Source organism: Brassica napus, chromosome C1 (assembly GCF_020379485.1).
Source record: "Brassica napus cultivar Da-Ae chromosome C1, Da-Ae, whole genome shotgun sequence".
NCBI classification, from domain to species: Eukaryota; Viridiplantae; Streptophyta; class Magnoliopsida; order Brassicales; family Brassicaceae; genus Brassica; species Brassica napus.
Window position 1 is genome coordinate 2,198,132 of NC_063444.1, and position 23,939 is coordinate 2,222,070.

The 23,939-nt window shown below is 34.7% G+C and overlaps 5 protein-coding genes, 1 non-coding gene and 1 pseudogene across 9 annotated transcripts; 3 read left to right on the top strand and 4 right to left on the bottom strand.

The window, feature by feature from the left end:
* The first annotated feature begins 5,276 nt into the window (after nucleotides 1–5,276).
* Nucleotides 5,277–10,606, top strand: LOC106434712 (arginine decarboxylase 2-like). The gene is made up of 2 exons (XM_048745146.1): nucleotides 5,277–6,449; nucleotides 9,767–10,606. The coding sequence occupies exons 1-2, from the start codon at nucleotides 5,362–5,364 to the stop codon at nucleotides 9,771–9,773; spliced, it is 1,095 nt and encodes a 364-aa protein (XP_048601103.1). The 5' UTR covers nucleotides 5,277–5,361; the 3' UTR covers nucleotides 9,774–10,606.
* Nucleotides 9,837–10,352, top strand: LOC111212691 (arginine decarboxylase 2-like). Its single transcript, XM_048746112.1, has one exon. The coding sequence runs from the start codon at nucleotides 9,837–9,839 to the stop codon at nucleotides 10,350–10,352; it is 516 nt and encodes a 171-aa protein (XP_048602069.1).
* Nucleotides 10,607–12,181: 1,575 nt separating the features above from the next.
* LOC125580545 (glutathione S-transferase T2-like) lies at nucleotides 12,182–16,856 on the bottom strand. Of its 2 annotated transcripts, none has more exons than XM_048745147.1 (2): nucleotides 15,993–16,856; nucleotides 12,182–15,909 (listed from the first exon to the last, which is right to left on the bottom strand). In XM_048745147.1, exon 2 carries the CDS (start codon nucleotides 13,146–13,148, stop codon nucleotides 12,231–12,233), a length of 918 nt encoding a protein of 305 aa, XP_048601104.1. In that variant the 5' UTR covers nucleotides 13,149–15,909; nucleotides 15,993–16,856; the 3' UTR covers nucleotides 12,182–12,230. Both variants share the same exon structure in this region, with proteins under 2 accessions (XP_048601104.1, XP_048601105.1).
* Nucleotides 16,857–16,877: 21 nt separating this feature from the next.
* Nucleotides 16,878–19,818, top strand: LOC111212700 (annotated as a pseudogene).
* A 17-nt stretch (nucleotides 19,819–19,835) lies between these two features.
* LOC106434741 (NADH dehydrogenase [ubiquinone] 1 beta subcomplex subunit 9-like) lies at nucleotides 19,836–21,195 on the bottom strand. Of its 2 annotated transcripts, none has more exons than XR_007318262.1 (6): nucleotides 20,957–21,195; nucleotides 20,835–20,876; nucleotides 20,568–20,649; nucleotides 20,367–20,422; nucleotides 20,168–20,287; nucleotides 19,836–20,062 (listed from the first exon to the last, which is right to left on the bottom strand). XR_007318262.1 is itself a non-coding variant. In XM_048745149.1 (6 exons), the coding sequence occupies exons 1-5, from the start codon at nucleotides 21,086–21,088 to the stop codon at nucleotides 20,246–20,248; spliced, it is 354 nt and encodes a 117-aa protein (XP_048601106.1). In that variant the 5' UTR covers nucleotides 21,089–21,195; the 3' UTR covers nucleotides 19,836–20,062; nucleotides 20,209–20,245. The 2 variants fall into 2 exon arrangements, 1 of the variants encoding a protein (XP_048601106.1); XM_048745149.1 differs by having other exon boundaries at nucleotides 20,209–20,287.
* Nucleotides 21,196–21,352: 157 nt separating this feature from the next.
* Nucleotides 21,353–21,425, bottom strand: TRNAE-CUC. The gene has a single exon. It is a non-coding gene; the product is annotated as a tRNA-Glu (tRNA).
* A 629-nt stretch (nucleotides 21,426–22,054) lies between these two features.
* Nucleotides 22,055–23,710, bottom strand: LOC111212701 (GATA transcription factor 3-like). 2 transcript variants are annotated; one of them, XM_022714277.2, is made up of 3 exons: nucleotides 23,458–23,710; nucleotides 22,951–23,228; nucleotides 22,055–22,870 (listed from the first exon to the last, which is right to left on the bottom strand). In XM_022714277.2, the coding sequence occupies exons 2-3, from the start codon at nucleotides 23,209–23,211 to the stop codon at nucleotides 22,310–22,312; spliced, it is 822 nt and encodes a 273-aa protein (XP_022569998.2). In that variant the 5' UTR covers nucleotides 23,212–23,228; nucleotides 23,458–23,710; the 3' UTR covers nucleotides 22,055–22,309. The 2 variants fall into 2 exon arrangements, with proteins under 2 accessions (XP_022569998.2, XP_022569997.2); XM_022714276.2 differs by having other exon boundaries at nucleotides 22,951–23,232; nucleotides 23,458–23,704.
* Nucleotides 23,711–23,939: the final 229 nt, after the last annotated feature.

Sequence of the window (23,939 nt, forward strand, 5' to 3'; positions counted from 1 at the left end):
ATTTGTGTAACATTATTTTTTCTCAGTTTATGATGCTCTAAGATTATTCTACTAAATACGAAGATATATATATAATACAGTATAACCTCTTTAAATTAATATTCTATAAATTAATATATACTAAAAATATCTATAAAATAATATAATTTTATAGTTTCAAATCGAGTTTTGGGTTCAATTAGTATATCGATAAATTAATATTTCTATAAATTAATAAAAAAAATTTATAGTTTTGGTGTAGTTCCAACATTATTAATTTATAGAGGTTTCACTGTATATGAATACCTTATTTTGTTTAAAATCGAACGAATAATAGTTTATGGTTACCTTCTTGATTCTTGAATGATAATTTTCTTATAGATTTTTAAAATAAGATTTATTTTTTCTGTGATTGCTTCTACTCATATGGACTAGGGGACTAGGACTAGTCCGACCATTTCTAATTGGGAGGGATAGACACCATTGATCGCGATATGCTAGATTTTTCACGTGTATAAATCTTTCTGGAACTTTGGTAACCTTTCACTTTCGCATTAATTTTTTTGTAATAAAATGTATAAACGTGTTTAATTGTTTAAAGCATTTAGATGAAGAGATGGGTAGCAACCAATTTAAAAGCAGGGCCACAAACCAAGACCTCGCCCTTTCGGACCTCTGTTAGGGCATTATTAGCATTCAGCAGTAAAACCATGTTCATTCTATCTCTGTAAATTATATAGCTCTTCCTACACCATGTGCAGTTAAAATATTTATTAACAGATAAATATAAATTATTTTTTAAAATAAAATTTTGTTAATATTGTAAATTTCCTTTTTTCATATCAATATTTTAATATAAATTTGATTTAATTAAACATAAAAATTATATTTAAGAATATGCATGTATATATTTGAAATTATAATCTTAGATAGATTTTCTATCTATTTATTTTAATTAAATATATTAAATAAATTTGTAAAAGTTGCATAATTACCAGAAATTAAAATTAAACAATATTTACAAAATTTGTAGATATATAAGAAAATAATGATTTCACGATTAAATTTTTATAATTTTCTAAAAAAAATTGTATACATTTTTGAAAATTTTAGTAATAAAATTGTATAATTTAACAATATATAATTAAATTATATTTCGAAATTTATAATGCCACATTTGAATATATTTATTTTAATGATGATTTATGAGTTATTCCCATATTCTAAAAAACTTTCCAAAAATATAAATTGACATTAAATGTAATATATGAGTTATTACCATATTTTAAAAAGTTTACCAGAAATATAAATTAACATTAAATGCAATTGTCCATGTCATATTAAGCTATAAGATATGTCATCAATTTCAGTAGTCATGTCATATTTGTTTTGTGAAATTGATTGTAGAAAGTACATGTGGCAAAATCACTTCGCAAATATAGTCTAGGGGATTCTATTATATACAAGTTTGTTCTTGTTTATATTTGTTCCTATAGTAGATTTTTTAAGTAAGATATAAAAATAATATTTTCATGCGTAATATGGAGATAATAGTAACATTTATCTATATTTTCTTTTAAAATAGAAAATTATATTATAAGACATGCATTAAAGAAAAACAGTATTTTTTTTGAAGAGAAAATGGTTAAATTCAGGTCTATTAAAGACACAGACCTAATCCATGGGTGGGAGGTGCAGCCCACGACATGTCCTCTCTCGGATTTTCATACGGACGTATCCGCAGCCGTAGTGAACAGAACAATGTGACTTAATTTCTGCAGCAGGAGGTTCGAACCCGAAATGTTTTTGCATTTAAGGCCCGTCCACTACCACTGGACCACAAGACCCGCTCAAGAAAAACAGTATTTATAATAGAATTCTCTATTTTCAAAGAAAAAAAATATAAATGTACATTAGAAATATTCTAAGAAACCATACGAGTCTTAAAAATAATTTAATTGGTTTCTCTATTTTCATGTGTTATTACAGCCTTTCTAAATTAAATATCATCTCAAAAAAGATCGTTTCTCATATTTCTCGTATTTTTTCTTAATTGTTCTATTATTGACTTTCTCAGTGAAAAACTACCAGTGCACATGGCCTTAGACTCTTTACTTAATATAAGATAGAAAATCTATGGTATTTGTTTGTTTTGTGAATATATTATGAAGCAAAATGTATTTCCTAATTAATTTTTCCTATTAGTTTCTAATATTGTTCTTATAGTTTCTCTTTTGATTAACTGAGCTACCGAAAATTACTTTGCTAGTTCACCCCAATAGTTCATGCAGTATAGTAAGCTTTTGTGGTAATCTATTATGTAACTAAGTGCGTGTGTTTTTGTAACCGACCGAATAGCCGATAGGATTTATAAAAACATTACCTTTCCCTAAAGATAAAGCCTTTTTTTTACTGAAAACCACAATCATTTCTTACTACATGGTATATTAGTTTGAATGGCTTACCAATACGATAACTTTTATGTCATTGTTCAACAATTGAGACTTATGTCATACTGACTCATACATAACATTAACAACACAATCCACTTCCAATGGTGTTTGTGTATGACATGACATCAAATAGCTTGATCAAATTAATTTTAACCCAAATATACATTTTGGTTAATACCTTACTGATTGAACATTCCGAGAAAATGGTTCCGATGAACGCACATACAGTATTAAAAAAGAGTAGAATAAATAGAGAAAAATATTAGAATAGTATGAAGCGAATTGGACACGGTACGTTAGAATAGATTATCAAGAGTCTCAGAGTCATTGCGTACCCTTGATTTGAACACCACAACCACTTGACAACGAATCTCCAAATCATATAACATCAGGTAACTAAGAGCATGTCCAATGTACACCTCAAAAATTTTCTTTAAAATAAAAATCTCTATTATAGAGGTGAAAATGCTCCAAAGTATGTCTCTATAACAGAGTTATTCTATTTTAGAAGAAAATATAGAAGAAAGTTACTTTTTACCAATATATTTAGAGGTGAAAATATATATCACTATAATTTTTCCTATAAATAAAGAAACTCTATTATAGAAGCATACATTGGAGCATTTTCACCTCTATAATAGAGTTTCTCTATTTTAGAAGAAAATATAGAAATAAAAATAGGGTTGAATTGGAGATGGTATAAAAGCTATGTTTTGTTGTAAGTCGGCTCTTGCGACATTTGGATCTACTATCCCAATTAAAGATCAAAATTTATATATATTTTTAACATGAGGTTATCATATATTTACGGAAAGAACTTAGACCACTGGTAGAATTTTTTCAGGCATTCAAATAAATTGTAAATAATGAGTTCATATCTATGTGGTCACACGATAAAATGTAATAGAATTAATGTTTTCGAATTCGGATTTTTTTTTTTTTTTTTTTTTGTAACTTTCGAATTCGGATTTTTAGCAACTTAAATCTCACATGCCACTATACCACGTCGTTAATATTTTGCATGACTCATTATAAATATCATTAACTAATTAGATGATTAACACGATTATTTATTTAGTTTCTTTTGGAGAAAAAGGGATATAGTAGAATAGCGGTATGAAAGAGCAGTCATGTACGATAGCCATAAGAGGAGTGGTGGACATGTGCCCTCAGATCTAGTAAGCGCCATTTACCGCAGTCGACGCGTTTTCTGTTAACTTATTCTAATGCATATTCCAACTCAATATCAGATTTATCAACGTCCGGTTCAGATGCTCTTGGATTTGGAAGTTGGAATCTGTTACGCTTTTTTCTTAATTAAGTTGTACGTTACTAAGGAAAAAATGTACTAGTGTTACTTTTTGGTGAAACTATTCATTCATACCCACGGTAAATAAATTGCACGTATAGACTATAGACACGAGAGAAGAACAAATAAATTAATAGAGCTACAGAAAGTAACAAACCATAAAGAACGGGAAGACTAAACATAATCAATTTTGTAAATTTTATATTTTCTGACATGGGTTTAACTTAATTTGCAAACTGCTGACAACAATTTATTTACATGTTTCCAAATAAAAGCGGCCCGCTTACACTGTAGACTACAGCTGCTGATAACAATGTATTTGCATAAAGCATGGCCGCACGCACGTTTAAAACATGGTTTTACCCCTCCCCCCCCCGGAAAAGTTGGTTGAGACATCCAACAAAACTGTAAACGTGGCAGTGTGTGGTACTTACCTGGATATCGTCGTTTTGTATCTTGATAATATCGAGTCATGCAGTAAAAATGTCCTACCAGACAAGCTCGACCAAAATAGTGACTACAAAAAAAGAAAGAATACTACACCATTTTGCTCTTTATGGTCGACCGAAAAAGGTGTTTTAGGTGGAAAGATAACCATGCTACTATTTTAAGTAAATATCTAAGACATAATAGTCTTTATGCTCGAAAGGAAAAAGTAAAAAAGACGTTGTTCATTAGGTGCACAGTACACTGTTACCCAACGACTTGTCTTATGGTCGAAAACAACTATACTAATATTTTAAGTTAGAACATCTTTATCCCACCAACCCAGATGGGATTTCTTTAACTTTTTTTTTTTTTTTTTACTTTTTTCGGATTTAAAAAGAAAAAAATTAAAAACGAACCAATCGCGGGCCGCCACGTATCAGTGGGATCCGCGAATAGTGTAAGAAACCCTTAAAAACCGACTACTATTTGGTAGTTTTGGTAACCTGTTTCTTAAAAGAAAGTGAGTCCTACGCGAGACCTACACGCTAAAAACCCCTCTAGTATTTTTGGATAAAGAGGATAAAGATGCTCTTGGGTGCACAGTTCACTGTTACCCAATTACTTCTCTTATGGTCGAACAAATACAGTAACTGGAGCGATGCATGTTAAATTTTTGAACCCTAAAAATAGAGAAAGACAAAAGAAGAAGCGCAGTAGCTATATTTACACCTTAAATAAGTTTTATGGATATATATATGAATATAACTAAAATTTACAAAATTTAAATTGAAGAAACAGTAGCTATATTTTTTAATTGACTTTGTTGGTGATAATATGCCTAGACATGTTTGGTTATAAACCACTTTTACAAAATTTAAATTGAAGAAACCGTAGCTTTATATGTTGGTGAATCAAGGAAAAAAATTCTAGTGATTAAAAAAAGAAGGAAATATCATAAATGGGCCCCACGGCCCAAATCCAACTTGCCTGAGACATAACCATCTTCTGTTTCTGTCTGCTTACTTTTCCCTCCCTTATATAAACAAGTATAGTGTAATCCTTCATCATCCTCATCAAGCTTCTCTTCTTCATTCAAGCTTGCTTTGATTTTTCTTCTGAAACGGTCATCGCGGCGGCGATAGATATACCTTCCGCCTCGTCGGCTCTTAACCTTTCAATCTCTCTCTAGAGATGCGTGCTGTAGCGTGCGTCGATACTGGTTACGTTTTCTCCGACGATGGCTCTCTCCCCACCGTCGCTGACGCGTTTATCCCGGCCTCACCAACTTCTTCTCGTTGGAGTCCCTCTCTCTCGGCCTCTCTTTATCGTATCGACGGTTGGGGAGCTCCTTACTTCGCCGCCAACTCTTCCGGTAACATCTCCGTTCGTCCTCATGGCGATGAGACTCTGCCTCACCAAGACATCGACCTGATGAAAGTCGTTAAGAACGTAATGGTTCCCAAATCCTCCGGTGGTTTAGGGTTGCAGCTCCCTCTCATCGTGCGGTTCCCTGACGTGTTGAAGAACAGGCTCGAGTGTCTCCAGTCCGCGTTCGATTCCGCGGTTAAGAGTCAAGGGTACGGTTCTCATTACCAGGGCGTTTTTCCGGTTAAATGCAACCAGGACCGGTTCATTGTGGAGGATATCGTGAATTTCGGTTCTCCTTTCCGGTTTGGTTTGGAAGCTGGTTCTAAACCGGAGATCCTTCTAGCTATGAGCTGCTTGTGTAAAGGCAACCCCGACGCCTTTCTCGTCTGTAACGGCTTCAAAGACGCTGAGTATGTTTCATTGGCTCTCCTCGGGAGAAAGCTTGCGTTCAACACTATGATTGTTCTCGAGCAAGAACATGAGCTTGATCTTGTTATCAACCTTAGCCAGAAGATGAACGTGAGGCCTCTCATTGGTCTACGAGCTAAGCTGAGAACCAAACAATCTAATCATTACGGCTCATATTCAGGTGAAAAGGGCAAGTTTGGATTGACTAGTACTCAGATTGTTAGTGTCGTGGCGAAGCTTAGCGAGTCTGGTATGCTTGACTGTCTCCAGCTCTTGCATTTTCACATTGGCTCAATGATTCCATCGTCTTCGTTGCTATCTCAAGGTGTCTCCGAAGCTGCTCAGATTTACTGTGAGCTTGTGCGTCTTGGCGCACATATGAAAATTATTGATGTTGGTGGTGGTTTGGGGATAGACTACGACGGGTCTAAGTCTGGAGAACCTGATCAGTCTGTTACTTATACACTAGAGGAGTATGCTGAAGCTGTTGTAGCTTCCATCAGGTACCCATCAAACTTTTAAACATTCGCTAAGGGCAGATTGTTCTACATAAAATTTAAGGGCATGTTTAAAAAGTACTCTTTCTATTGATAAGATACACTTGTTGAAAAGTTAATTTACAATGAAAAATTTCGCTAATAACTTAACAAATATTTTGTTAATTTGTAAGAATTTTATGTATTTAAAATAGTTTTGCATTTAAATCAATGTTTTTAAATTAGAACCAAATATGCGATCAAACCAGTTAATCCGGTGATCCGATAATTCGATTTAAGTTTTTAAAAATATCCATATTTACAAAAATCACTAAAACCCGAAACTAATCGATTGAACTGATAGATGACCGATATGTAATGCAATTTGATTAAAAGATTTATTGTTTCATAATTCTTCACCTTTTAATCCAAATTTTAAAGTTCATTGTTTTGCAATTTTATGAAATTATAACATTTCTACAAAATTTTGATAGAGAAAATGATAGATATAAAATAATTAACAACTATAAATATGCCTTGATCATATTACTCATTTTCATATAGCTTAATTAATTTTATTATAATTGTTTTGTGTAATTTATCTTGTTAATAATTTATATTATAATCAGTTGAAATTTGTTGTTAACAATTAGTGTTAAGCATTTTTCTTTCGAAAACATATATTTGAAATTTTTTCATAATTATTTTTGTTAATATATTTATTGTACAATGTATAACGTTATACATATATATATAAATATAAATATATATTATGTAATGGATATTATTGAATTATTATGTTACTTAAATAATGGATATAACCATTATTTAGTAAATACAAATAAAATAATATGTTAATTTAATTGATTTCTTATTGATTGAAATGTTTTTGTAGTATTTAAACATGTAAAAATAAGTTCTATTTTTTTTATATAAATTATTTGATTTTTTTTATTATTTAATTTATTTAAATAATTTGAAAAACAATTTGTTAGTAATTGTTAAAAAGATGAGTTCTAATATTTTATATTGTTTGAACACAAGATTAATTGTAGTGTTATTTGAAAACATGGATCATAGTATAAAAAAAGAAACATATTGTTTGGAAAAATGAAAAGTAGTATAAAGAAATGAATATTAGTGATTTAATGTAGGTTTGACTATAAAGTAAAAATGTGTATTTAATATAAAAACTTACAAAATAAAAGTTAGGTCCAACACAATGTTTTTGTTTTAATAATGTAGATTCTTATTGATTGAAATGTTTTTGTAGTATTTAAACATGTAAAAATAAGTTATATTTATTTTGTTTGTTTTATAAATTATTTGATTTTTAAAAAAAAATTTGAAAAAAAATTGTTAGCAATTATTAAAAAGACGAGTTCTAATATTTTATATTGTTTGGACACAAGATTAATTATAGTGTTGTTTGAAAACATGGATAATAGTATAAAAAAAAAATATATTGTTTCGAAACATGAGTAGTAGTATAAAGAAAAGAATATTAGTGATTTAATGTATGTTTAACTATAAAATAAAAATGTGTATTTAATTTAAAAACTTACAAAATAAATAATAGGTCCAACACAATGTTTATGTTTTAATAATATAGATACTAGTTGATAATCTGCGCGGATGCAGTGGGATGAGTTTTAGCTACTAATGATCGATGCATGTTAGCTTTATATTTTTCTCAGACAGTTACATCGAGTCATAAGTCCAAAAAATGTTACATGTTGTGGACATATATTATAATGATGATGCATATCGGGCCAAGATGTTGATAAACTGGTTTCGTAAAAGCCCAATTAATTAAACGTTGGGGCTGAAACAATACATAAGAAAAATCCATCTATAGTCCACTCTTTTACCATATATAGAAAGGACAAACATTGATAGAGTTGACTTAAAATCGAAAAAGAACTTAAGGTTTTGGTTGATATCATACTTCTTTGACTCTGCACAGGTGATTTCTTGTCTAAATCTACAATATGTGTGCTTAATATAGTGATTTTGTTAACTCACATCTATTTTATCTTTGTTATAATTTCACGTAAGCTTTTTTGGAAAATATGAGTTTCGATCGATTGAGAGAAGATTTTAACTGTAATACATCAACAGAGATCAACGCATTGCGAGAAAAGAACATTATGTATACAAATTATTTTTAGATATTATTATATATTTTATGTTTATGTACATAATTAAACCGGAGTATAGATAGTAAATAAATCAAAACAATTATTTTATTTAATTTATATGGTATATAATTAAATTTAAATGATATTAACATAGACATATAGTGTATTTTAATATGAATAATTGATTGAAACATTTTATTCCTTTTCATACGATTTTATTAACATTTTTATATTTTTTTGTAACAAAAAGCCTTTAAAGCCATTAAACATTCTCACCCACTAATAACGTAATTAAATTTTATTGAAAGAAGTAAAATGAACCAGATTGTCTAGATTAGGGGTGGGTGTTCGGGTAGCCATTCGAGTTCAGTTCAGATCTATTCGGTTTAAAGATTTCAGCTCCATTTGGGTATTTCTAAATTTTGGTTCGGGTTCGGTTCGGGTACGGATAACCCATTTAAATTATTTTTATAATTTTAATATTTATTATATGCTTAAAATTTCTCCAAATCTGTAAAACAAAATAATATATTACATATAAATTTGTATAATATATGTCAAAATACCTAAAATTAACATATAAATTGGTTTGATTCCAATATTTGGATAGAAAATCAATAGATATTTCAAGTATTTTGGTGTTTTGAATATATTTTAGCTATTTTAGACATTTACTTTTGACTATTTATCTATATTTTCAAGTATTTTAAACAACTTAAAAGTATCTTATATATTTTGGATGTTTTTAATATATATTAAATCTAAAAATAAGTAATATATTTAGATATATCTATTTCGGTTACATTTGGGTATCCAAGATACTTTGGTTCGGGTCGGGTTCGGTTTCGGTTCTTTAGATACCAAAATTTTGAACCCGTTCGGATATTTAATCAATTTCGGTTCGGGTTCGATACTACTTTTTCGGATCGGGTTTGGTTCGATTCTTCAGATCCGGGTTTTTTGCCCAGCCCTAATCTAGATGAAGAAGTAGAAACTTGAAGAACTGATCGTATTTAAGTTGAAAATCATTCCAAAACCTCGTCAAAACGAAAGAAAAAAAACTGACATAGAGGAAGAGAAGTCGATCATTCAATCAAAATATAAAACAAACCGGTATTAAACCATTAATCGCAAAAAATTTAGTGAGAGATTTTTTTATTATTTTAGTAATTTATAATTGTTTAAAAAAAATGGGTTTTGAAGGCTATAGGCGGGTCTGATCCGGTTCAGACTTACAACATGAACCTATCGATTTTCACTTCGACCCCTGACCATGGGACAGCTGTTTCCTATCGTTCCTATCCATAAGCTCGACCAAAAGCCCGGGGCTCGTGGGGTCTTGTCTGATTTAACGTGTGACAGTGATGGGAAGATCGTTAAGTTCATAGGCGGCGAGTCTAGCTTGCCGTTGCACGAGATAGACAGTTATGGAGGTGGAGGAAGGTACTTATTGGGTCTATTCCTTGGAGGGTCTTATGAGGAGACTATGGGTGGAGTCCATAATCTATTTGGCGGGCCAAGCGTTGTCCGTGTCTCGCAGAGCGATGGACCACATAGCTTTGTAGTGACCAGAGCCGTGTCTGCCCAGTCCTCTTCTGATGTTCTCTTAGCAGTGCAGCATGAGCCCGAGATAATGCTTCAGACACTAAAGCACCGAGCAGAGGAAGTGATGCATACCAAAGGAAGTGGTGAAGAAGATGAGAATGAGTACAAGAACGTGGCTGCTTGTCTCGACCGTTCGTTCCACAACATGCCGTATCTCGCGACCGAGGAGGGCATCAGTGAGTAACCAACCACTCTCTTTCAGCTGCGATCAATAACTTTGGCTTTTAGCACTTCGACGATGACGGCTTTGACTACCTATGAGTGTGAGAAAGGTGGACGTTTAGTTTGTTTTTGCAGTTTAATTTTCATTTTAAGTTTCTTCAATAAATTATTGGAATAATCAAATGACGAGATCCATCGTTGTATTTGTTTGAATTGTAAAATTCAGATTTTTTTTATCTTATTTTATTTATCAAAAACATCAACATTAAATATAAATGTATATGTCACAATTAATTTAAAATTATATCATCGCCATTAATATTTCATATCATCATTTTCTTTCAAAATCAATATTGTAATGACCTATATTAAGTCAATTTTCAAATAATATCTAGATAACTTTTTTTGATACCATGTTCTAGTAATAGCTTATGGTCAATTTCTCAATTCCTGAATGATAATTTTTTAGATTTATTTTTTATAACACAAATAATTTTTTATAGATTTTAAAGATAATTTGGGTACTTGATATTAATTAGTTGTAAAATTGTAACACTTTAATTAGAATTATTTTAATTTATTAAATATAATTTATTGATAGTTATTAGAAATTATATAATAAAAATAAATAAAAACTTTAATAAAAACATTTATTACATTTTTAATACTCTAAAAATTAATCTTGAGAGAATTGTTATTTATTTTCTCTGTGATTTCTTCTACTCATGCGGATAAGGGACTAGGACGACCATCTCTAGTTGGAATATACGCCACTGATCGATATGCAAGATTTTTCACGTGTATAAATCTTTCTGGAAATATTTAATGCAGGGCCACAACTTAAGACCTCGCCCCTTGAACCTCTGTCAGACAGTGAAATGCAGGGCCACAACTCAAGACGCCCCGCGCCCCTTGGGATCTCTGTTAGGGCATTATTAGCAGTAAGACCGTTTCATCTAATTTCTATGTTCATCTCTATATTTATATAGAAATTCTATTATATATATGTTTAGTTTGTTCTAATTTATATATGTTTCTATAGTAGAGGTTTTTCTATTTTGAACGAATATATAAAAAAAGAATTCCATCCTTAAATAGGGATAAAAATAATATTTATCTATATTTTCTTCTAAAAATAGAAAAATCTACTACATGACATACATTATAGTAAAACAGTTTTTATAACAGAATTCTCTGTTTTTTTTTAAATATTTATAAATGTACATTAGAAATGTTCTAAAAGACCACAAGAGTCTTACAAAAATTTAATTTAACTGGTTTTAATAAACTGAATCAATCAATTGTTACTCGTGTTAATTATATGAGACTCTAATTATATAATGCTAACACTAATATCAGATCATCTTTTGATATTAATTTATTTATAGATTTTTGCAGAAATTTGCTATACTTACACGTGAAATAATTTTCATGGATATATATATATATATATAACTAAAATTTGGTGTCAGATATTACAAATTTTAAACTGAAGAAGCAGTAGCTATATTTTTAATTGACTTTGTTAGTGATATATGCGAGACATGTTTGGTTAAAAGCTACTTTTAAATTTTAATAAGCTAAAAGAGCGCCCATGTGAATCCAGTTAATAAATTCTAGTGATTGAAAAAATAGAGACCATGATTAACTCGGAGTTCTAAGAACTCCGTCCTAAGAATCCGGGTTAAGAGCATCCGCATCAATGAATTCTTTTTTGGGGTTCATATGATTTTTTTAATATTTTTTGATGGTACCATAAATAGTGATGAATTTCTATCGTTTGTGTATCTGCATTAGTGAACCTGAAAAAGGGGTTCATAGGAATAAAATAATATTTTTTTTTTTAATATTTGAAAACTTTTTATTCAATACATTAAGAATATTAATGAACATAGAAAGATTATTCATCTACATTACCAAACTTTTTCCATACATTTTCAACTAAATCCGCTTTCAAAAGATGATGTTTCTCTGAATCCCGAACTTCATTGCGAACGCCTAACATATTACCTATATTAAAACTTGTTCTCGTTTTCACCTTGGAACTTCTGCTTGACTCTCCTGACTCGAACTCAGATGTATCAATTTGGGTATATCTGTCTCGTTCGTTCTCTACTATCATATTGTGCAATATGACACAACTTCTCATAATCCATCCTATCTTTTCCTTGTCCCATAGTAGAGCTGGATTTTTAACTATTGCGAACCTTGATTGCAATACTCCAAAAGCCCGTTCGACATCTTTTCTGGTGGATTCTTGACGTTCGGCAAATAGCTCTGCTTTAGGACCTTGAGGGAGTGGGATGGATTGGATAAATGTTGACCAATTTGGATAAATCTCGTCAGTAAGGTAGTAGGCCATACGATAAGTGTGGTTGTTGACCTTGAACTTCACTTTTGGTGCTCGACCTTGTAAAATATCATCAAAAACTGGTGATCGATCAAGAACATTGATATCGTTGAGGGTACCTGGTAATCCGAAAAATGCGTGCCATATCCAAAGATCTTGTGATGCAACAGCTTCTAAGACAATTGTCGGCTTTCCTGAACCACGTGTGTACTGGCCTTTCCAAGCCGTTGGGCAGTTTTTCCACTCCCAGTGCATACAGTCGATGCTGCCAATCATCCCTGAGAACCCCCGTACCTCTCCAATATCGAGTAATCGTTGAAGATCATCCTCATTAGGTCTTCGTAAATACTCCTGTCCAAACAATTGTATTATCCCAGTAGTGAAATTTTCCAAACATAAACGTGACGTACTTTTACCAAGTCGGAGATATTCGTCATATGTATCTCTCGATTGACCGTATGCCAGCATACGTATAGCTGCCGTACACTTTTGAAGTGCAGATAGCCCGAACCTTCCGTGAGCATTTTTTCTTTGCTAAAAGTATGGCACTTCAGTACTTAGGCGATCGACAATGCGAAGGAACAATGACTTGTTCATTCGAAAACGCCGCCTAAACATTTCCGATGGGTGTGTGGGATTTTCGTTGAAATAGTCGGTCAATAGTTGATTGTGTCCGCGTTCCCGATTTCTTTCGATATAAGCTCGTCTCTTCGGGTTGTTAGCTTGACCATCAACTACTGAGTCGATGAAATTATCAACAACTTCGTCGACCATTTCTTCTAAATACTCATCTACTTCATCACTTGATGAGGAAGACATTGTTGAAGCAATTTACTTCCTATAAAAGGCAAAAGGGATTTATAAAAAACTAATAAAAATATAACTATCTTATAAGTACATTACATTTATTTCCTTGTCTATATCGTTTTTTTGTGTTGTCTTTTATCATTTTTTTTTAAATTTAAAAATATTAATTTAAATTTCCATTACTTAAATTTTTTATAAACTTATAAAAATATAACTTATAAAACCATAACATTTTTTTCTTGTCTATATGGTATGTAGTGTTGTCTTTTATCATTTTTTTTTAAATTTAAAAATATTAATTTAAATTTCCATTACTTAAATTTTTTATAAACTTATAAAAATATAACTTATAAAAACATTACTAACCTCTACGGATTGAGAATTAATTTCTTTTGGTTGAATGCAATGAAGGTGTGGTGATAGTTGAGAAGAATCGTGGTGATGGTTGAGAAAAATCGTGGTGAAACAACAATTAATATATAGAGAAGTGAAAGAGTTGTTGCACAAACAGAAGTGAGAAACATCGATTATATAAAGAGACATATTTTACATGTTGATCGGGTACATACACCCGTGAGTACAAAATAGAACCCGTGGGTACATACACCCGTGAGTTCAAAACACAACCTGTGGGTACATACACCCATTAAATCCGATGAAGTTAAAAGAAGTGTAGAAAGATTCAAAATTCTACACTCACCCGTGAATCAAACAGAAAACCCGTGACCTGATACCAAAAGAGAACCCGTGATCAGATAGAGACCCTACTAACAACACGTCCACACGCACGCATCCACCTATCGCAACCCGTGACCTGCAAACCTGCAAACCTGCAACCCAAAGCATATTCAGCAAATATCAAATGCAATCAAGTTCATATCAAGCATTATCCAACTAAAAAATTAACTTAAAAATTCATATCAAATGCAATTAACCAACTGACCCTATCAAAGCATTTCAGAAATGAGTTTATTTTTAAGAGACACTTCTTGTGGAGAAAGTGTAGCTTCAGTTTTTGCTAGCAAGCGATCAAGGATTTTCTGTTTGGATATAGTATTTTTCGCAGCTAATATGCTCTCTATCTGATCAAAAGCTGCTTCATTCGCGTGCTTCTTGCGTTTGGCTGCTTTGCTAGCCTTAACGCCAGGAGGCCTAACATCTTGGTCCACAGGAACCTCCTCTGCCGGTTCCTTCCTTTTCTCCTTTGCACCATCTTTCGAGAATGAGTGTGATCTCCATTTTTGATCAAACCTAAGCTCCCTCCAACAATGTTCCATACTGAACTTGACAAGATAGTCGTTAAAGAAGATGTCATGGGCAGCCTTCATGACATCATTCTCATTTTGCCCACTCGCTTGCTCCTTCAGCGCGGCTTCATGGCTTCCAACAAACTTGCAGACCTGCTCATTAACCCTTCCCCACCTCTGCTTACATTGACTCCACTCCCTAGGAATGGAGCCAATGAGCAGAGGACTAGCATTGACATACTCCTCTATGCGCTTCCAAAACGTGCCTGCCTTCTGCTCGTTACTCACGATTGGATCATTGCTGGTGTTCAACCAAGCACTGATCAAGACAACGTCTTCTTTGGTTGTCCACTTTCGCTTTGACGCCGGTTTAGGAACCTCAGAACACCCTAAGTCTATTGTTTGACTGCTCTGAGAGACTAGTAGGTTAACCAACCCGGGAGAGTTAAAGTTAAAAGGATCCATTTAGATTTTAGATAAATGGGTTTAAACTTTGGTTTGTGTTTTCAGAAGAAGATTGCCTATGATTTTATACTAGTTTTGACTTTGAAAGGACAAAAAATTAAAGTGGGTCTAACCACCAAACATTGATTAAAGTTTTTAAAACTACAACTACTATACAGACAGTATTCAATAAACATCAAATCAGTTCTAATTCAACTCTACCTAGCAGTCGAATTGATTACGCAACCAACCAAAACACAAGTACACGGGGTTAACACTCAACCATTCATCAACATTCATTTCAAATTCAACTCAACCTAGTACACATAGTTCAGTTCAAATTCAACTCTAACTAGCACTCGAATTGATTAAGCTTGAGTGTTACCTTTTTTTTCAGTCGAAGCATAGCTTCTCCAAGTTCGCGACCTGCACTGAGAGGTTATAAACCTGCCCAGTGAGGTTATCAACCTCCCCATTGAGGGCTTTAACCTCTGCCTGGACATGTAAAAAACAATCACAATTTGTTAGTCCGTTAATAAAAAAATAAGGAAAATATTACAAATTTTAAACAAAAAATATGCAAGTCACATTACCTCCAGCCTCTCAATCTGATTATTGACCTCCGGGACCCAGTTGATCACCAACTCAACCTCCTCCAGACGCTTTGTGAGACGTTCGATATGCTCCTGGACACCAATCACCCAAGGCTGACGGTAATGAAACCCATCAGCCTTGTTAACCACAAAAACACATGTGAGAATCTCGTTAGAAACTCAATTAAATGGAAATAATTTAATTGAAAAGAAGCGCTTACCTTGTAGTTTTTGCAGGTGAAGAACCGCTTCCCAGGAAGAGTGTCGTAGTCGTCCTTCCCCCGAACATCGTCAATGATTCTCCCTCCGCAGGGACACCTCGTCGGAATCCCGTATTCTGAATCTGCCACGTATCCTTGCATGTTGATCAACTCCGTCTGTCTCTTTGTCTCTCTTCTCTCTTCTGCGGGATCCATCTGTACCAGAAAAAGCAAATATTAGAACACAATAAACGGTAGAGCTTAACCAGAAACTCGATTTGGAACCCTAAGTAGAAACCCCCTAATCGATTTCAAATCCTCGAGAAACGAACCCTAAATGGAACCCGCATGACGATAATTAACCCTAAATGGAAACCCCCATATCGATTTTGAACCCTACATCAAAACCCCCAAATCGATTTTCAATTAACCGATAACGCTTTCAACCCCAAAAAGATTCAATGAAACCGTAAAAGTAGTCGATACTCACCTGAGATCGTTTACGAGAGACTCCGACGTCGATTTGATCGAGAAATTCTCTGGTTGTCGCGTCGCACGAGAAATCGCCTCCCACAGAGAGAAACCCTAGCTTTCGAAAGAAGATGAGAAAATGAATTCTCTCACGCGTAACCCTATTTTTCTTGCTATCGACGCGATAACACGCGGCCAATGCCTGTTCGACGCGTGGCTTGAACCCGTATCATACAGGCTCACTCCAACGAGACGGATCACCGAATTAAACCCATTAAAACTTTTCTTTTTATTTTTCGGCCCTATAAACCCCAGCTCATGAACTCCTTTTAATCCGCTGCTCTAATGCTGCTATAATCTGCCTAAGCAGCTTGCCTCAGACATGTGATTGAAAAAAAAACCATAAATGGGCCCCACGGCTCAACTCAGACATAACCATCTTCTCTCTCCGTCGGCTTGCTTTTCCCTCCCTTATTTATATAAATAAACAAGTAGACTGTAATCTGCCTAAGCTTGAATTCTTCTCCTGAACTGTCATCACGGCGGTGATAGATACATCTTCTGTACCTTTCAACCTCTCTCGAAAGATGCCTGCTGACGTGTTTATCCCGGCGTCACCAACTTCCTCCTCCTCTGACAGCTCTTCCCGTTGGAATCCCTCTCTCTCCGCCTCTCTCTACCGCATCGACGGTTGGGGCGCTCCTTATTTCACCGCCAACTCTTCCGGTAACATCTCCGTTCGTCCTCATGGCTCCGACACTCTGCCTCACCAAGACATCGATCTCCTCAAAGTAGTTAAGAATTTGACTGATCCGAAAGCCTCCTGTGGTTTAGGGCTGCAGCTTCCTCTCATCGTGCGGTTCCCTGACGTGTTAAAGAACCGGCTCGAATGTCTTCAGTCCGCGTTCGATTCCGCAGTTAAGAGTCAGGGGTACGGTTCTCATTACCAAGGTGTTTACCCGGTTAAATGCAACCAGGACCGGTTCATTGTGGAGGATATCGTGAATTTCGGTTCACCTTTCCGGTTTGGTTTGGAAGCTGGTTGTAAACCGGAGGTCCTTTTAGCTATGAGTTGCTTGTGTAAAGGCAACCCTGATGCCTTTCTCATCTGTAACGGCTTCAAAGATAGTGAGTATGTTTCGTTGGCTCTCCTCGGGAGAAAGCTTGAGCTTAACACAGTGATTGTGCTCGAGCAAGAACATGAGCTTGACCTGGTTATCGACCTTAGCAAGAAGATGAACGTGAGGCCTGTCATCGGGTTAAGAGCTAAGCTTAGAACCAAACAATCTAACTATTACGGGTCGAATTCAGGTGAAAAGGGCAAGTTTGGATTGACAAGTGCTCAGATTGTTCGTGTCGAGGCGAAGCTTAGGGAGTCTGGTATGCTTGACTGTCTCCAGCTCTTGCATTTTCACATTGGCTCAATGATTCCAACGACTTCATTGCTATCTGATGGTGTCTCCGAAGCTGCTCTGATCTACTGTGAACTTGTGCGTCTTGGTGCACATATGAGAATTATTGATGTTGGTGGTGGTTTGGGGATTGACTACGACGGGTCCAAGTCTGGAGAAGGTGATATCTCTGTTGCTTATACACTCGAGGAGTATGCTGAAGCTGTTGTAGCTTCCATCAGGTACCCAGCAAAGTTTTCAACATTCGCTTAACATAATGGTATGTTTACAAAATAGTTTTTATATAATCTACCGATAAGATACACTTTTTGAAAAACTCTTTTAACTTGAACCTATTTCTATATTATTATTTACGCATGTGCGGGCAAAACACCTACTTAATATTAATATTCTTAAAACTTCTTTGGTATGATTATAATTTTAAATTTTAAAATCAACTAATTGCAATGCAAATTATATCCATGTTAAAAAAACTTTGAGTAATCTTTTCTTTTTTTCTGGTCTCTTATTGTTTACTTTTATAAGATAATCATTGTGATACAGTATACTATTCCTACATCCAAATCACTATTCATATCATTGTGATTACTTTCTCATAGTCTATTATTATTTATTTTAAAATGGATAAAGACAACTTTATGATAAGATTTTCGAATAAATATATTATTATACTAAAATAAACCTATATGGTACATTTTGTTTTACAATGATGTATACCAAATAAATAAAGAAAGAAAAAAACAAAAAAAGAAACTAATTTACAAAAATAACTATATTGTAATATTTTACTGTAATTAATTAAATAAGTAGTTATGATAATATTTTGCAGGTGCGTATGTGACCGGAGATCGGTGAAACATCCGGTGATATGTAGTGAAAGTGGAAGAGCAATAGTCTCTCATCATTCTGTGTTGATCTTTGAAGCTGTTAAGCCAGTGGCTCACCAACCGAAGCCTGATGATATTCAGTTCCTGCTCGAAGGTGAGGAAGATCTATACGCGGCTGTGATGCGTGGAGACCAAGAACGGTCTCTACTTTACGTGGAACAGCTGAAACAGAGATGTGTTGAAGGTTTCAAAGATGGTGTTTTGAGCATCGAGCAGTTAGGTTCTATTGATGGGTTATGCGAATGGGTTTTGAAGGCTATAGGCAGGTCGGATCCGGTTCAGACTTACAACATCAACCTATCGATTTTCACTTCGACTTCTAGCCATTGGGGGATGGGACACCTGTTTCCTATCGTTCCTATCCATAAGCTCGATCAAAAGCCTAAGGCTTGTGGGATCTTGTCTGATATAACGTGTGACAGTGAAGGGAAGATCGTTAAGTTCATAGGCGGCGAGTCTAGCTTGCGGTTGCACGAGATAGATAGCAGTGGAAGGTACTTTTTGGGTTTATTCCTTGGAGGGGCTTATGAGGAGTCTATGGGTGGAGTCTATAATCTGTTTGGCGGGCTAAGCGTTGTCCGTGTATCGCAGAGCGATGGACCACATAGTTTTGTAGTGACCAGAGCCGTGCCTGGTCAGTCCTCTTCTGATGTTCTCCGAGCAGTGCAGCATGAGCCTGAGCTAATGCTTCAGACACTAAAGCACAGAGCAGAGGAAGTAATGCATACCAAAGGAGGTGGTGAAGAAAAAGAAGAAGATGATGAGTACAAGAATGTGGCTGCTTGTCTCGATCGTTCGTTCCACAACATGCCGTATCTCGCGACCGAGGAGGGCATCAATGAGTAACTCTCTTTCAACTGCGATCAATAACCTCGGCTTTTAATACTGCGGCGACAACCTATATGAGTGCGAGAAAGCTGGTCTTGTGGTTTGTTGTTGCAGTTAAATTATCATTTCAAGTTTCTTCAATAAATTATTGGAATAAAATGATAATCATATGATCCATGGTTGTATTTGTGTAGAGTGCTTTTGTAAAAATTAGGATTTTTGTATCTTATTTTATTTATTTTCAAGTTAGTTAGCAAATTATCAAAAGAGGAGACAAAACAAACAAACAATGTGTGAGCCAGACATGGTAGCCAAAGTTCTGTTCAGTTTAAACCGGCCTCATTTCGTTATGAAAAAAAAAGCCAAAGTAAAAACAAAGTTTGAAAACAAGAGTGTGTTACTGGAACGAAACACCTTTGAAAACTACAATTGGTCAACCTTGAAAGTCTTCAATAAATCTTCTGAAACATAAGCCACCCCGGGATGCTTCAATCTGCAGTAGATAACAAACACCATTGAAACTTAACAACTTAGTGGTTTACGCCAAGGCATATGTCTTATGCAACACTTACGAGACTGAAAAAAAAAAAACACTTACGAGACTGAAACGAAACTATTTAACCATGCAACATAAATTACTTTATTGATGGGTATGGAAAAATATGGAAAGTGAGGATTAAGGGTTGTCTTCTTGACCGTAGTTGTACACAATCTCGATCTGCATCAGCCACACAAGAAGATAAGAACTTGTGAATAAGAAAGTGAGTGACGTGATAAGTGTTCAGAAGAAAGATTACCCCAGCAGGCGGAGTGGGGTTTCTACAGAACTTTGAGCCACCAGGTGCCCATGGAACTACAAAAAAAAAAAAAAAACGTGGGAGGTCATTTAAAATCCAACTCAAGAAGAAGTAGATGGTCATTGTTCTCTAACATGAGATGCCTTCCAATGAAATCTACCATGAGCATTCTCATTAATTGGTTTAAAGATGCTTATATACCGATATAAGGATCAGGGTGGCGCCACTTGTCGTACTCTGATTCACCATGAGCAATCAGTTTGTCGATTCTGTCAACATCCTCCTACAAATATTCCCCCAATCAAAAGGCAAATAGACTCAAAACTTAAAATTCACTAATAACAAGCTAAATGGTTAGATTGTAATGATTACGAGTGTATATACAAACTAAAACACGAGAAGTTATGAAACATACACGTGCGAAACAAAGCATTTAACTTTACACAAGACTTCATACATAACACTTACCACGTCTTGATTAGCATTGAACTTCTCGCGCAGATCAGAAGCCTGATGATAAAGGGAACGAAGATCGACGAATCAAAAAAAACCAAATCGATCGCGAGATCGGTGAAATGAGAATAACTTACGTCTCGGTAGAAGATGTGGCGATGGACAGCCCAATTGAGAGTATCCTTGAGAGCGCGTCGATAGAGGATTCGAACCCTCTCCTTCTGCGCCGCTCGCCGCGCGAAATACGCCGCCGATGATACTCCGCTCATTTTTTTGTTTTCTTCTGATTCCCGATTTCGATTTCGAGTCTCTCTACACTCTCTTTCTTCTTCTCCCTCTAACCTTCTGCAGCAGTTAGAGGGGACTGAGGGTGAGAGTTTCAGATGGGCTAGTGAATGGAATATTTGGCCCAAACGTAACGGGCTTAAAGAACATCATGAGATTGATTAATAATTTGAACCCAAACATGGTGCAAAAAAGAATGTTGTTTTAAATAGACTTGGGCCCCAAACCAATACACTGTAAAAAGTATGCTCCGTTGCCGGGACTCGAACCCGGGTCTCTCGGGTGAGAGCCGAGTATCCTGACCAGCTAGACTACAACGGATTGTTGGCAATGTACTTATTTGTAACTAATTGGAAATGGAATATACCAAATATTTCTGAAGCCACAGATTATGAGAGACTTGCGTTTCTCGTGAATACTTTATAATTTGTTTTACTCTAAAATTTCATTCGATTTCTGGTAGCATCTTTTGTTGTTGAGCTAGAGTCTTAGGAACAAAGTATCAAAAATGTTAGATCACGTGTTGTGAGAAGAGTTCTCTTGGAGAAACCAAGCAAAACATGATTTAGAGTTCTTGAGTAATGTATACGCTTGGGGAAGACCAGAGAGAGAGAGAGAGATTGCACGTGATAAAGCTACTCTTCTCTTGATATTCAGTTTATGAAATAACCTTTTCGAAACTACCGACCAAAGGGTCCATGCATGGAACTGTGGTCCTTCTATTGTACGTCTCTCTCTATGTAGCAGATTATATAAAGTAAGAACTTGAAGCTATAAGATCAAAGTCGGTATATTATATGTGCACGCTATTATGTGTTGTTAATCATGTTGTCACCAGTCTATAATTAAAACATTTTATGCTTGTAAAATGGTCTGCGTTTTGTGTTGCTTTGCCAAGGAGAATCATTTTACTATTTAGATGAGATAGAAAATCTCTGATCATGATAGAGGATATGCAAAATATAACTATAAAGTATTAGCTATTACAGTTTGCCACATACTTACAAAAAGTCTATGCCACCTTACATGGACCAAAATCATTCTAAGTATGTAGTGGTGGTGGTCTCTCACATCATTAAAAATTACATAAATCTTGTTTTATAGAGAAACCCATTTTTTATAGACTAATTCCAAAACAGCCTCCAATGTAATGAAGCAAGTTGTTAAATTACACAACACTAGAGATAATGCTAAAAAAAGTAGGTTTACATTTTACCTAAGTCTTCTCTACCACTTTGGCTGCCAAATTTGACTTGGTCTGATTTAGTAATAGCTTCACCTGTTTCTTCTTCAACCAACTCTTTACTCTTTCTCAATTCAAGAACCTTCCTATGAAGATTTGAGTGAATCTCATTAGAGAACGTCGGACTATCCGCCGGTCTGTATTCCGGACATAGCCTACCGGACTTGAACCGAACTCCACATGCGTTACATAAGGTTTTTGGACCGACCGGACCGGTTCTCCACTGAGGTGTGGTGTTTGTCCCACAATGGCTGCATCTTCGTTGAAACACAATGACCGGTTCTTGTTTCTTCTTCTTCCTCCACTGCTGCTCTCCTGCTGCATGTTGGTTGGTTGAAACGAGTGGCCAGACCCTGTCTCCGGCTAAGCTGTTCCGAGGCCGTTTGGTTCTTGGTTTAACCGGAACTCGAGACGAGAAGCTTGGTCTGGTTTTGTGGGTTTGTGTGAAGAGAAGTGAGACTTCTTGTGATGAACAATCATCAACAACACGAGATACCCATTCAAGCTCTTCAACATCTCCATCCTAAAAAAAAAATCAGAAAATAATAAATAAAAATTCAACTAAATTTTCTTTAATTACAAGAAAAAGGCATTTAAATTTACCGGCAAAGAAGGAAGTTGATCAAAAATGCAAGGCTGTGAACTAGTGTTACAACAATCTTGTTCTTGTTCTTCTTGTGAAGAAGAAATATAGACAAGTTCTTCTTCTTCTTGAACTTCTTCTGAGAAATCGAGGAAACACTCGACGGAGAAATCTTCAGCAGAAGAAGTTCTGCTTAGTTCCTCAGACACAATCACTTGATGTTTGATAGCTTCTCCTCTTAGACTAGCCTTCAGGGCTCTAGCTTCTGTCCACAGCTCCATTCACTCTTTCTTTCTTTCTTTCTTTCGTACACACATACATATAAAAATCTTTTAAGTTTCAACACTTGACATGGTCTTACTTCTCAATATTACAACAACCATGAACCATACATATAACATAGCAAAAAAAGTAGCCAAAGAAAGCTAAACTTTATGATATACAAAACCGTCTGCGCATGCAAACTTTTTTAACAAATTAGAAAGGAGAGAGGTATGTGCAGAGATATGCTTATCATAATTCTTTACCTGATAAAGATGAAAAGCTGAGAGAAGGCGAAGAAACAGAGGAGGGGAGATAGATAGATAAATAAGCAAAGTAAGAGGGGCACTGAAATTAAAGGAAAATTCTTGAATGGGTTAAAAGGTGAAACAGAGACTTTGTGTTTTGTGTCTGATGTGCTTCCAATTCCAAAAGTTAAAAGCTATATTTTTTTTTCTTAATGGTTTACAGTTTGTAGAATATTACAAAATCTTCTTTCATGTATGATTCTTAGGATTGGAGTTTGGGAATCAATGCTATACGTCTTCTTTATTTGCCTCTTCATTTTGGTGTAAAATGATGTGTCCTTTTATTTCTTCAAAATCAGGGTTAAGTCTAGTCCATTTAATAATAAAATCATCCATTGAGCCATCGCTTTTATTTCTATAGTAATTACACTATTTAGCACATGACCGTAGACTAAACAAACCAAGACTGAACAATTAACGTCATACTCTGGGCTCCATTC

Coding starts and splice junctions, on each gene's coding strand:
- LOC106434712 (XM_048745146.1), top strand. CDS start 5,362: ATGCGTGCTGTAGCGTGCGTCGATACTGGTTACGTTTTCTCCGACGAT.
- LOC111212691 (XM_048746112.1), top strand. CDS start 9,837: ATGGGACAGCTGTTTCCTATCGTTCCTATCCATAAGCTCGACCAAAAG.
- LOC125580545 (XM_048745147.1), bottom strand. CDS start 13,148: ATGCTGGCATACGGTCAATCGAGAGATACATATGACGAATATCTCCGA.
- LOC106434741 (XM_048745149.1), bottom strand. CDS start 21,088: ATGAGCGGAGTATCATCGGCGGCGTATTTCGCGCGGCGAGCGGCGCAG. Junction 20,650..20,834: donor TCAATGCTAATCAAGACGTG/GTAAGTGTTATG, acceptor GAATATTTGTAG/GAGGATGTTGACAGAATCGA. Junction 20,423..20,567: donor CCACCCTGATCCTTATATCG/GTATATAAGCAT, acceptor TTTTTTTTGTAG/TTCCATGGGCACCTGGTGGC.
- LOC111212701 (XM_022714277.2), bottom strand. CDS start 23,211: ATGGAGCTGTGGACAGAAGCTAGAGCCCTGAAGGCTAGTCTAAGAGGA. Junction 22,871..22,950: donor ATCAACTTCCTTCTTTGCCG/GTAAATTTAAAT, acceptor TTTTTTTTTTAG/GATGGAGATGTTGAAGAGCT.